Here is a 14,073-nt window from a genome sequence, read left to right on the forward strand (position 1 = left end):
GAGTCATTATCTATGGGTCACGCAAACACTTGGGCTATAAGTGGGTAACAATTAGGGTTGCAAAATTCCAGGAACTTTCAATAAATTCCTTGGTTTTCCACAAATCCTGGTTGGATTTCCTGCTTATTCTGGGAAATCTCCAACTGGAATTTCAGGAAAACCAGGCAATTTATTGAAAGTTCCCAGAATTTTGCAACCCTAGTCACAACACTCCTTCCGTGGCCTCCAACTGCTCTTAAACGCTAGTAAAACCAAATGCATGCTTTTCAACCGTTCGCTGCCTGCACCCGCAACGCCGACTACGATCACCACCCTGGACGGTTCCGACCTAGAATATGTGGACATCTATAAGTACCTAGGTGTCTGGCTAGACTGCAAACTCTCCTTCCAGACTCATATCAAACATCTCCAATCCAAAATCAAATCAAGAATCGGCTTTCTATTCCGCAACAAAGCCTCCTTCACTCACGCCGCCAAACTTACCTAGTAAAACTGACTATCCTACCGATCCTCGACTTCGGCGATGTCATCTACAAATAGCTTCCAACACTCTACTCAGCAAACTGGATGCAGTTTATCACAGTGCATTCGTTTTGTTACTAAAGCACCTTATACGACCCACCACTGCGACCTGTATGCCCTAGTCGGCTGGCCCTCGCTACATTTTCGTCGCGTCAGACCCACTGGCTCCAGGTCATCTACAAGGCTATGCTAGGTAAAGTGCCGCCTTATCTCAGTTCACTGGTCACGATGGCTACACCCACCCGCAGCACGCGCTCCAGCAGGTGTATCTCACTGATCATCCCTAAAGCTAAAAACCTCATTTGGACGCCTTTCCTTCCAGTTCTCTGCTGCCTGCGACTGGAACGAATTGCAAAAATCTCTGAAGTTAGAGACTTTTATCTCCCTCAACAACTTTAAAAATCTGCTATCCGAGCAGCTAACCGATCGCTGCAGCTGTACATAGTCCATCTGTAAACTACCCACCCAATTTACCTACCTCACCCCCATCTGCTTTTATTTATTTACTTTTCTGCTCTTTTGCACACCAGTATCTCTTCTTGCACATGATCATCTGATGATTTATCACTCCAGTGTTAATCTGCTAAATTGTAATTATTCGATTTATTGCCTACCTCATGCCTTTTGCACACATTGTATATAGATTCTTTTTTTTTTCTACCATGTTATTGACTTGTTTATTGTTTACTCCATGTGTAACCTCTGTGTTGTCTGTTCACACTGCTATGCTTTATCTTGGCCAGGTCGCAGTTGCAAATGAGAACTTGTTCTCAACTAGCCTACCTGGTTAAATAAAGGTGAAATAAAAATAAAAATAAAAAAATGGAAAAAAACGTCTGGGGATACCGTTCACTGTAACAAAAACATTTAGAATTTGATCTGCCAACATTTGTAAACTAAGTCTAATAATAATCACTCAAACACACAGAGTATTGTCTCAGTTCACTTTTTATTGTTTCACAACAGTTGACTGGCACCCGTGTACTGCGGTTTTGTTTTTTGCTACATATAGCACAGATGACCTATCCATCTTTACATGGCTGTAAAAACAAAGAAATACTAAATCAAACACTATCCAGGAAGTAGTGGTGGTGGGGTCTGGGGGACAGAAGTAGTGATGTTGGGGTCTGGGGGACAGAAGTATTAATTAGTGTCCTTTCTCACAAAAGTCTGTCTCTTTGTTGAGTTGGAACAGTGTGACATCCCAACTCCATTTTGGCAACTTTGCACTTCAAGAATACCCAGATAGGTCTACTGTGATTCAGTATCGTGTAGTGTACAGCAGCCCTGCCTGTAGGTTGGCTCACTGCTGTGTGTCTGTCACACCAAACACTCAAGAGAATAACTAGAGAAGACTAAGAGATCATTTTTTTGTACCTATACTTTCCTATGTAAACAACATTTAGTAAAACTTCTGTAGTTGTCAGAGCTGGAAGTGATCAAAATATGGATTTGTAAGGCCTTCATCACAACCAGTGAGGATGATGCAGGACAGCCTGGCCACCACTGGAAGCTACTACAGATAGTTAGTATCGCCAATCTAAAAGGTACAGCTCTTTAAAGCCTGTATAATGCTTAAATATTGATAAAGTGCAGCAGACAATCCTAATTCTGCATTTTCCATATTCAGTCTAATGAAATGTTAATCCAAAGACAAACAACTAATGAAAATATCTACGAGTCAATCCAGGCATAATGTATCATTAGACATGTATCCTTAACATTGTTATTCATTCAATACATTTGAATATTTCAGCTATTACATAATATTGAAAGATATATTAGTGCTCCATGTTTGTTGTCCTTTTCAATTCAATACATTAAGAGGAATCGGATGCCTTTTCCTGGCTTGACTGATGATTCAACTTCAGAACCATCATTTCAGTTCTCATATTAGACAGGCCGTTTCAGACTTATCATAGGGTGATGTCCCAATAACCACCCATAGCTTGCTTTCCTTTTAGATCACAGATCTGACAGGATTGGATGGGCATCAGTATGAAGGACACCTATCCAGCCCTTTCACATATCCATGTTGGTTATGGTTGAAAGAAAGCCATTACAGGCGTCTGGGACACATGTTTGTGCTTCAGTGAGCCTCATTCATTCAGGCTCTTAGAGGGTAATAGAGGTTCCTTCAGGACGGTGCAACATTATCAACAGTACAGATAGAAATAGAATGCATAGAACTGACAAGATTCCCTGTTCCATACCACACAGAACCATGCCTGTTCTATACTAAACATTTATATCCAAAATGTTTTGTGATGTCATACTCTCGCTGTCCTGAATAATCTAAATGTTCCAATTGGAGGTTGATTCTATTGTGTCAACAGGGAACACTAACAATCTTTCTCAAATGCACCCAAAACTAACACGAGTCTGGTCCATCTGTGTGTATGGAGGATTAACCCTCATCTCCACATGCAGTTCCACAGTAGCTCTTACAAAACAGAAGATGTAACAAACAAAAATAAACAATAAATTAAATCTGTGTGTTGTAAACAATATTCTAACAAGTATTTACAAAAAAAATGAAGTATACATTGTAATAAGCTGCCGTTGTAACTTCTTAAAACCCACTGTAGCGTATTATAGAGTTGGGTCTAACAGTTTACGTGTCTGTATGAGGGAGTTTATTAACAGTCTTGTGAAGGAAACACCAGTGGTCATTGACATGAGTCGTCGTCTTTAGTGTTCACTGCTCAATTGTTGCCTTATTGGTCAGTTTCTGGGAACATTTCCCGGTTGATCATAACAAATTTAACATGAATGACATTTTTATGGTCTAAGGCTAAGCAGTAAGGACCAGCGTCATCTCCTTCATAGAGGCTACAGTATTAAAGTGGGACTTTGATAATGCTGATAGAGACATGCTAACCTGGAGCCAAGAAGTTAGAGTACAGCACAGCAGACAACTAGGGCTGCATCTTAACAGGTTAAAGTGGCTTCCTCAGCCGCCGGGCATTCTGTCCGTCACACAGTGACCGGTTAAAACTGGACCAGTTGGAAACACACTGGTCCGTTGCCCCAATGTTAGATCAGTTACAGATGGMGAGGAAGTCACTTCAGACTGATGAGTTGCAGCCTGTTTGTGATGGAAGGTTGTGGCCCTGCTTGCTACCCTGAATAAAATACATATTTATTTCACAGTTCACTTCAACGTCACGGAAAAGAAGGGAGGAGGAGAGGTGTAGTGACGAGAAGGGGGCTTTGAGTGAGTCAACTAACTGTGCAGTATGTAGGGTAGTAGTGGACACTTCGTAGTGTGGTAGCGTACAGATCAGCCGCTAGCAGCAACAGACAGTAGTGGATGAGTGGTGAACTCCTGAACTGCCYGTTTGTGCTGGCCAGTCTCTTAAACAGGATAGCAACAAGTCCTCCTCACAAAGAAAGAAAGAGGGGAAAAGTGAGGAATGGAATGAATCTAGGGAGGAGAGAAAGGCTTGTGTCCCATGTTGGAATGAGAGATGAAGAGGTGGAGGAGGGGATGAAGAGGAGAGAGGAAGAAGGGAATGTTCTACGGTTGTTCCTCATTCTTCTTTAAAGATATGCGTTTCTTCCTGGCAGCCAGCATCTCATAGAAGGGGTCCACGCTGACCGCAGAGCTGGAGAGAGGGATGGAAGAAACAGAATAGAAGAATGTTGCATTTCTAAATGTATCCATCCATACACCCTACTCTCCCTTCATGCCTGCCTCCCTCCCTACGTACKTGATGTGGTGGATCCATTCGTCTTTCTCCTCAGGTGTGGGGGCAGAGATGCGGTACACGTTGTGGTTCCCCTCCACCACTCTGCCGTCTGCCTCCGTCTTACAGGCCTTGATCAGCTGACCACGGTTGTTGGGGATGTACAGCTCAAAGCAGTTCTGGGAGGGAAGAGCAGGAGTCAGGAGAAATGGTGCAGTGATCATGTCCTATGTTGACATTCTAAATGTATTGATAAGACTCACAGGTTTCCTGGGGTCTTCAACCTCCCGGATACTCAGGTTCTCTAGGGGAATGATACCTCTGGGCTCCTTATCCTGARCACACAMATTATACACACTGTAGTACAGAACACTGATCCACGTTACAATGTTCTGTTACATAGCTCTTTACCCTCTCTGTACTGRWTWMMWTTYCMWYMMMWTKSYYYWMMRKKGSMMYTTKRMMRSYWWWAATGTTGACTTACTGTAGTATACTCAAAGTAGTAAAGGCAGTTGTCTGTGAGAATGAACCATCTTCTTTTCCAGGTCTTCACCCGTCCTCCTGAAATACAAACAGACCAATAGAGGCATGAGACAGGGTGGTATCTGGAGGTTAGCAGAATACCAACTGGACTGGAGAAAYTCATTCCAYTTGACTGCTCCACATACTGAAGTAAATATTCCATTACTACACATCACCTTCAGGATATTACAGCTATTCAGACRGCTTGTATAGCCTTACATGTCCAATGTTACTGTGCCTTTGTATGGCAATTCATCTCACACGGTAATATGTGACACCTAATGTCTGTCAAARGGCATATGTGGACAATAACTTTTCTTCTATACTGCCKGTTGGCCGTTTTGGTTCCATAAGAATGATATTGTCTCTCATGGACCCATTCTCCCAGTACATACCTCCTGAGAAACAAGCGGCAGCAGCAGAGTGTGGAAATCACAGGGAGAAGCAGAGACAACAGGGACCAGAGGTTTCGGAGGGAGGGAGAAGACGGCAGAGATATTAGTGACAAACAGATCACAGACCCCACCATGCAAGAGAAGACGGTTCAGACTGCCATGATGCAATAGAGTGAAGTACTGAGGGAAGCTCCATGTAGAAGTCGCTCATAGACACATATCTAGGATCAGTTTACTGTGGCCCAATCCTAAWCTTAACATAGTGGAGAAAACACAAACTGATCTTATATGAGAATCCAAGGGCAGCTCCCTCAGTATGGACAATTCTGTCTATTTACMCATCATGCAATGGCAGTCTTAAGATCATAATACATGGACGATGTTTTAGGCAACATTGCTGGACAACAAGTCTGGCAATATTGCCTCAGAACATTGGCGGTGTATCATTATCTTTAGTGTAAACCTGAGAGCGAAGGAAGCAGGCAAATAACAGCACGAAGCCTTAGGAGAGAGAGCACACAAGTTTACGCTCACTATCCAAAAACCCTGGGGCTGATCAGGATGGTTACAGACATTACAGAATGTTAATATGTTTTTAAGCCATCCAAATAATCCATATTTGGTTTTGAAACTACCTTGAGGTGATCGGCAGAGAGAAGCCGCAGTACCCCCTCCCACCACCCGGCGTTGCCACGGCCACCTCACCTAGTTTGAGGAGCCAGCCCTCTCTGTCGGGGTTGAAGAAGGTGTGTGTCAGGTCGTTCCCATCATCCTCAGGGATCTTGAAGGGCTCGTTCTTGATGCTGTCATAAAGATTCTGTGGTAGACAGAGACATTCAGAGGGGTTGGGTTAAATGGAAAAGACAGATTTCAGTTGAATGCATTCAGTTGTACAACTGATTAGGTATCCCCCTTTCCTTTCCATTGAGAGACAAACAGCAGGGAGATTCACTATAACACACTGATATTTTATCTGAACTAGAGCTTCATTCTGAACCCCTCCAAACTGATGAAAAAAKATGAACAATCACTCAGTCAAGAGCCAACGACACCTCACTTCCACAGAAACTCCCCTAGCCCCTCCCCAATGCTCCTAGGTTCCCCTCCCTCACTCACTCTGAGCAGGTCCTCTGGCAGGTCTCCACCCTCGTTGATGCCTCTGTTCATGGAGATGAAGCGGTCCAATCCAGGCTTGTCTCTCACGTTGGGGTTGTGGAGGCTGGTGTTCAGCATGATGATAGCAAACGACAGCACATAGCACGTATCTGAGGAGAGAGCGGAACCATAGGATGAGAAGTGGCTAATAGACCTCGGTGTTATAACGACGGTAAGTGTGTGTACCAGTGCTCTGAAAGACCCCAGGGTTGCAGTGACAGTATCTCTGGGCAAAGGCCTCCATCATCCTGTCAATCTTCTGAGCCTCGCCAGGCAGACGGAAACTCCACAGGAACTGCCTGCAGGGGTCACACAAAGGTCAGAGGTCAAAAGGTCAGAGAGAGAGCACTGGCTGCCATGGTAACAAAGATGCTGATGTAGTGTTTTTATCCTCTAGAATTTGAAATTGATGTACTGTTTTTTATTAAATGTCAGAGCTTATCATAGAGGACACCCCAGCTTACCKGAGAGCCTGGACCAGGTTGAGATCAGTGAACTCATGAAGGTCAACAAACGCCTGCAGAACCTTGAGATTAAAGTCCTCCCTACAGGAGAGAAGAGGAACGTAGACTTCTGATGCTGTTCAGCCCAACAATAACAAGAAGAAAATAGCAAGGTGGAGAGAGGGAATGGTTACCTCTCTCCCAGGTAGTCTCCTATAGCAGTCTTGTTGAGTCCCTCTCCTTTGTACAGGAACTGGGCAACATCCTCTTGAGTGTGTCTGAGCAACTCATTCTCCACCAGGAACACAATACCCTACACACACACACACAGAGAGAGAGGTAACTACAATCAAAGAGAGTAAACGCTCAAGAGTTGATGAGAAGACAGACAGTAAAAGAGAGGGTTGGGGGGGGGGGGGGGGGGTTAGAGTGAAGCTGATCAGATTTATGTATCCATTCCATGTCCCCTTTTCACCTTTTTGGGGTCCATGTTAAACTTCTTCCTTCCCATGGCCACATGCCTGTTCTTCTGTAGAGTTTTACTGCAGGGAGGAAAGACAAGGAGTGGATCTCATTCAACAAATACCTCTCCATCAATTATACATACAGTTAGAGGGTAATGGAGGGGACAGAGTGGGGAAGTCACACTAAAATAGCTCTTAGAAATGCTAAATTGACTGAAGAACACAATCTCATTTGCAGCTATGACCTGGGGAAGTTGCCGTGGAGAGGAGAATAGTCGAAGAAGCCAATAGGAAGCTATATATTTTTACATAAACTTAAAAGTGAAATTGCCATAGATGCAATATTGAGTAAATGCAGAGGTAACCTGAATGCATAGGAAGTTATTTTGGGAAACACAGCTGTCACATGGACTCTCTCTAATCATCCCATTATAATTCAACTTCAGATACACCAGGGGGGAGGACTGTGCTACACACTGAATAATGGAACTGAAATATTCAGGGGAACAATCTGTGTGTTTTTCTCACCTGCCCTCTGTGCTGGTCTCCAGTCCCTCCACCTCTATGATGGCCTCTCTGAGCTCATCTCTGAGCCTCTGGATCTCCTGCAGCAGAGCTCCCTTCCTCCGACGGATGTCCTCCAGCTCAGAGCGCTCCTCTGACTCAGGTCTACGGGACTGTAGGAAAGGAGGGAGAAGAGGGGTGAGAGAATAAAGAGATGGATGGGGATAGAAAAACAGGGAGCATGGAAATGGGAGAGAATGGGAAAATGGTGGGGACAGAGAGAACTAAGTTAAAATTGACCTGAAACATGACAGTATTCAAAGTCTGTTTGCTACTGTGCATTTCCAAGATGCTTTGAGTTTCTTACTGAAAACAATAAGAAGTTTGAGTAAAAACCATGTTTTCCAAAACACAAAACTAGTCATATCCAATCCCATGTTCCAAACCATTGTTCAATTTCCCCTGTCTCTCCCCTCTCTATTCTTGCTTGTTTCTCCACTCACTGACCTGTACCTAATTCCTCCATTTCACTTGTCTAGTCAAATGGAAACGTGTGGAAAATCAGGCGGTTGATGACGTGCTTCTCATTGCAGCCTTGATATACTGGAGCACTCAACCTTACAGCCTATTCATCGATAAAGAAAAGTTCACAGAGCTCAAAACCAACTTGTCTTGCACAGAAGTAGCCTATCCACACGGAACAGAAGTACTGTAGATAAGAAAAACAAGTTTAAAATCAAATAAGCCGAAACACTGGCTGCAGGGCTTTCACTTTGAAACATTCCATGGAATCCTGACAATCTCTAATGTAACAGTGGGAGTGGTTAGACATGAAAAATACTAGTTGGGGACAGAGATAAGAGATCTGCAAAAACAAATATGTTTACTGTTGGTGCTGCATATGTGAACTATGCAGGACAATTTGCAACAACAAAAAAGTATTAATTCCAATGACACTTCTCTAGCTACTGTCAATCCTCAGATGTTTTCAACTAAAGTAACTAAATGGATTAGGCGTGTTATCGGTGCTGATTTTTGTAGCTTCTTCGCTCAGAGGATAGATTTTTTTTTCTAACACAGCACTAACACACCTGTTAGACTAATTATCAAGCCACTATCTAATTAGTTGTATCAGGTCAGGTGTGTTAGTGCTGGAACGACGATGTGCTGTTCTTTGGTCCCCAGCCTGGAGTTGAAAAATAGGCGACAGTATCGCTGCAAAACCACAGTATTACCTCGGTAGAGTGACCAACCACTACAGTATAACTAACGAGCTAGCTAAGTTATTCAATGTTTTGATTCTTGACGGACAGTGGGTAGGTTTAACGTGAATAGTAACCAATACTGTAATGAATAACGTTAGCTAGCTATTTGGATGAGTGGTCAAACTACAATAAGTAGTTAGTTACAACTAGTTACCCTGTAAACCTAAAGAGTTAGCTAGCTTGCTAACTAGCGAGGTAACGTTAGCCAGTACTGTATTATTAGCTTACGTCGACTGCGGTTGTATGGGACTCTCATATGAGAAACATGCAGTACATTATAATGCATGCATACAACGTTAATATTGTTTAGTGACAACTGTGCTCTAATTGTGTAGTGAAAAACCTGCTGTTACAACTAGCTGGGTAGCCAGTTAGGCGCTAGCTGAGTGTCATTATAAGCGAAGCGTTAGCGTAGCGATACTGTACTGTAGTCCAGGTCATCCATTTTTGGCGCTTTGCTTTTAGGCATAAATATTTCAGAGTCGACTGTCATTCAATAAATGAAAAAGTAATGGATATATATGAAAATATATCCTCCAAATAAAAAGGAAATAAATAAATAACCAGCCTTGCGTACCGAAAMCTGGGGCACAGACAAAGGAGGTGGTGGTACAGGAAGTGACGCWAACTTTTTGTTATAAATAAACACGTCCTCACTTTCGACCATGTTTGTAAGGAACTTTTGAACCCAGAAAGAAGCCACACAACCAAAGACACCGATAACAAGCCACTTTCATATGTAACACAAACATCTGAGGTTGTTTTGGCCAATATAGTAGAACTTGGTTTCTTTCCCARTAACTGCCTGGAAAAGGGGTCACTGTATGTTTTTTATTAAAGGTTCAATGCAGCCGTTTTTATCTCAATATCAAATCATTCCTGGGTAATAATTTAAATCAAATCAAATTTTATTGGTCACATACACATTTGTAGCAGATTTTATTGCGGGTCCAACAGTGCAGTAGTATCTAACAATTCACAACAATACACACAAATCTAAAAGTAAAATAATGAAATTAAGAAATATATATATATTTGATCGAGCAATGTTGGAGTGGCATTGACTAAAATACAGTAGAATAGAATACAGTATATACATATGAGATTAGTATATTAAGTACTTTACTGTGATGATTTTTGTTCATTTTAATTGAAAACAAACTAAAATAACTTTTTAGCAAAGAGTAATTTCACAAACAAGAATTTTGCTTGGACTGTCTGGGAGTGGTCTGAGTGGGGCGGAAAAAAACGTGCTGTTATTGGCCAAAAAAGTTTGGCACTCTCTTTCTTATTGATCTTTCTTGTTAAGATTGAATCCTACTACACCGGCTCTCACGCTCGTCGGATGTGGCAGGACTTGAAAACTATTACAGACTACAAAGGAAAACCCAGACGCGAGCTGCCCAGTGACGCAAGACTACCAGACGAGCTAAATGCCTTTTATGCTCGCTTCGAGGCAAGCAACACTGAAGCAAGCACGAGAGCACCAGTTGTTCTGGACAACTGTATGATAACGTTCTCGATAGCCAATGTGAGCAAGACCTTTAAACAGGTCAGCATTCACAAAGCCACGGGGCCAGACGGATTACTAGGACATGTACTCAAAGCATGCACAGACCAACTGGCAAGTGTCTTCACTGACATTTTCAACCTCTCCCTGACCGAGTCTATAATACCTACATGTTTCAAGCAGACCACCATAGTCCCTGTGCCCAGGAAGCGAAGTTAACCTGCCTAAATGATTACCACCCTGTAGCACCCACATTTGTAGCCATGAAGTGCTTTAAAAGGCTGGTCATAGCTCACATCAACAGCATCCTCCCAGATACCCAAGACCTACTCCAATTCGCATACCGCCCCAATTGCACTCCACACTGCCCTTTCCCACCTGGACAAAAGGAACAACTATTTGAGAATGCTGTTCATTGACTACAGCTCAGTGTTCAACACCATAGTGCCCACAAAGCTCATCACTAAGCTAAGGACCCTGGGACTAAACATCTCCCTCTGCCACACTGATCCTCAACACTGGGGCCCTTTAGGGGTGTGTACTTAGTCCCCTTCTGTACTCCCTGTTCACCCACGACTGCGTGGCCAAGCACAACTCCAACACCATCATTAAGTTTGCTGACGACACAACAGTGGTAGGCCTGATCACCGACAACGTTGAGACAGCCTATAAGGAGGTCAGAGACCTGGCAGTGTGGTGCCAGGACAACAACCTCTCCCTCAATGTGAGCAAGACAAAGGAGCTGATCGTGGACTACAGGAAAAGGCGGGCCAAATAGGCCCCCATTAACATCGACAGGGCGTGGAGCGGGTCGAGAGTTTCAAGTTCCTTGGTGTCCACATCACCAACAAACTATCATGGTCCAAACACACCAAGACAGTTGTGAAGAGGGCACGACAACACCTTTTCCCCCTCACGAGACTGAAAAGATATGGCATGGGTCCCCAGATCCTCAAAAAGTTCTGACCCCCTCCATTTGTTTTGTACATTGTTGCTTCTTGCTGTTTATTATCTATGAATAGTCACTTCACCCCTCCCTACATGTACAAATTACCTCAACTAACCTGTACCCCCGCACATAGACTCAGTACCGGTACCCCCTGTATATAGCCTTGTTTTTGTTATTTTGTGTTACTTTTTATTTTTTACTTTAGTTTATTTGGTAAATATTTTCTTAATTCTTTCTTGAACTACACTGTTGGTTAAGGGCTTGTAAGTAAGCATTTCACAGTAAGGTTTACACTTGTCGTATTTGGCGCATGTGACAAATAACGTTTGATTTTGATTTGTCTATTAACTAATTTACCACATGGTGACGTCACCATGGAAAGGCCAAAGCTCCATCCCACCAAAACAGGCTGAATTTTTTTGCAGTATTTTCAAACAGCTCTTTCACTAAAAGGGCATTATCCAAATTTTGACAGTATTATTCCAACTTCAGCTTGGAAATATATGTAAAACACCAAAAAAACTAGTTTTTGACTGCACTAGCCCTTTAATGATTAGGTGAGGGACAATGTTCAGCACTTACTTCCTTATCATCACTGAGAAAAGGTCAGGAGATGTGACCTCTCACAGGGCAGACCTGCAGATCACATGGGCAGCTACATGATTATGTAATGWACTCTGGAGTGTCAARTAACTCCTAATACAATTTGGACCTAGGGAAAACATATGCCAATATAGGTTTTTGCCTGACAAATGTCCAACACAAAAGGATGAGACATTGGTCTTTATAAAGACCCCCACCATGTATGAGTGTCCAGAAAGGGTAAACACATCCTTTCTCCTCCCTTTCTTCAGGTGATCCAGAAATGATCGTATTGTGAGAAGGCAAGGTTCCCTCCCTGTCACGTGTTTGCAATCCAACCTTGTCAATTCAGTGACAAGTACCTAAGGAAGGTAGCATTTCAATGTATTCGATCAGGCTCTCTGAGATACAACAAAGACAGACATATGAGTTTCAGGCTGGTTGAGGGATCAGATATCAAAAGGAAGGAGAGCCTACTTCAAAGAAGAGAGGAAGGAGGGAGGCCATGGGAAGAGGAGGAGGAGCAAGGGGGTGGCAATAACAAGACACTGTGGCAGGGGTAGATTAGTCAGAGGAGAGGGAGAGAGGGGGATGGAGGAAAAGGTTCTGAGGCATCAGCTTCCTTGTTTATCAGCGAACTGACACTTATTAAATCAGCGGACAGGCACTAGGGCTAGACTTTGTTATTAGGTCACGTTTCAAACAATGGTCTTCCAGATAAATATGCTAAGAATGTTGTCGGTAGGGTTATTTTTCCTCTGTTAAAGCAAATCAATGCCACATGTACTAAACAGATACGCCGAGTCTTTCCGTAAACAACAAAAACATGTTGGGTACTCCTGGGGAGGGGGGGCTGGGGGTCGATGCAAGAAAAATAACATTTTGTAGAGATAGACAAGTTTACAAGATACATTTATTATTTTAAGGAAAAAACATTTTAAAAACAATATATAACTATGAACTGTACATTATATGTATATATTTTCATTTTAGTAATAATTACAAGTTTATTACAGGCCAATCCATCTATAGACAATACATCTTACTGGCATTAGCAAGGGGTCACACCTCGGGTTGCAAAATTCAGTTAACCAGGGAATTTATTGAAAGTTTTCCCGAAATCCCGGTTGTAGGACCCTGGTCACAGACACTGAGCAGTACATCAGGTTTCAATTGTCACAGCGAGTCTCTTAAAATTGAGAGTGAATAGTTTTGTAATTATTTGTCATAATGCACTGACACCAGCCTGAGAACCACCATCCAGTCTTGTGAAATGTTTTATCCTCAGGCCATAGATAGAAGGAAGCTTGGTGTATATCCTGTCAATTTACCTTGCATGACCAGGGATGGACAGCTTTGGTCTAGGGACCAAGGCCCCGTTTGAAATGAAATATTTCCCTTCCTTAAAGTAATCACTGATAAACTAACTGATTAGGAACACTGCATCAGCAAGGATTATATCACATAGCCTTCACCTATCAAGTCTTGTGATATCAGGGATTACTCAGAGGAAGGAGTAAAGGTTAGGAGGAAGGGCTGCATCTGAAAGTATTTGAACAGGGCCTAAAATTAGCAGGCAAGAGAACACAGAGGCCTTGAATTACTCAGACATGACTAATCCATATCAAGCGGCAGGGGTACTGTGGACCAAACAGCCCCGAGCAGTCAAACATGGCATAACTGATTGATACATGCTCATGAGATTAAATTCCTGACATATTAAATTTGTTCCGGTCACAATTACATAAGAATCATGTTTTTGAGGTTAACTAAAACACCCGTTCAACATAGACATACTAGGTACAGTTGAAGTTGGAAGTTTACATACACCTTAGCCAAATACATTTAAACTCAGTTTTTCACAATTCCTGACATTTAATCCTAGTAAACATTCCCCGATATAGGACTCGTTTTTAAACTGTGGTATAAACTTTTGTACCTGTTCCTCCAGCATCTTCTAAGTCCTCTGCTTTGCTGCTGTTCTTGGGATTGATTGTTGCACTTTTGGCACCTTCACTTGACGGTAGTGACAGCTGCGTGGTCCTATTGGTGTTATACTTTATACTTATGTTG

At 42.6% G+C, this 14,073-nt stretch overlaps 1 protein-coding gene across 2 annotated transcripts; it reads right to left on the minus strand.

Moving 5' to 3' along the window:
• Nucleotides 1–1,452: 1,452 nt before the first annotated feature.
• On the minus strand, nucleotides 1,453–9,567 carry cyth2 (cytohesin 2). Of its 2 annotated transcripts, XM_070440069.1 has the most exons (13): nucleotides 9,386–9,567; nucleotides 9,188–9,208; nucleotides 7,719–7,848; nucleotides 7,202–7,268; nucleotides 6,921–7,039; nucleotides 6,748–6,828; nucleotides 6,470–6,582; nucleotides 6,245–6,393; nucleotides 5,834–5,945; nucleotides 4,696–4,772; nucleotides 4,475–4,546; nucleotides 4,236–4,390; nucleotides 1,453–4,130 (listed from the first exon to the last, which is right to left on the minus strand). In XM_070440069.1, exons 1-13 carry the CDS (start codon nucleotides 9,450–9,452, stop codon nucleotides 4,043–4,045), a joined length of 1,251 nt encoding a protein of 416 aa, XP_070296170.1. In that variant the 5' UTR covers nucleotides 9,453–9,567; the 3' UTR covers nucleotides 1,453–4,042. The 2 variants fall into 2 exon arrangements, with proteins under 2 accessions (XP_070296170.1, XP_023996307.2); XM_024140539.2 differs by lacking the exons at nucleotides 9,188–9,208; nucleotides 9,386–9,567 and having other exon boundaries at nucleotides 7,719–7,803.
• Nucleotides 9,568–14,073: the final 4,506 nt, after the last annotated feature.

Source organism: Salvelinus sp. IW2-2015, unplaced genomic scaffold, assembly GCF_002910315.2.
Source record: "Salvelinus sp. IW2-2015 unplaced genomic scaffold, ASM291031v2 Un_scaffold2187, whole genome shotgun sequence".
In the NCBI taxonomy this organism is placed as follows: domain Eukaryota; kingdom Metazoa; phylum Chordata; class Actinopteri; order Salmoniformes; family Salmonidae; genus Salvelinus; species Salvelinus sp. IW2-2015.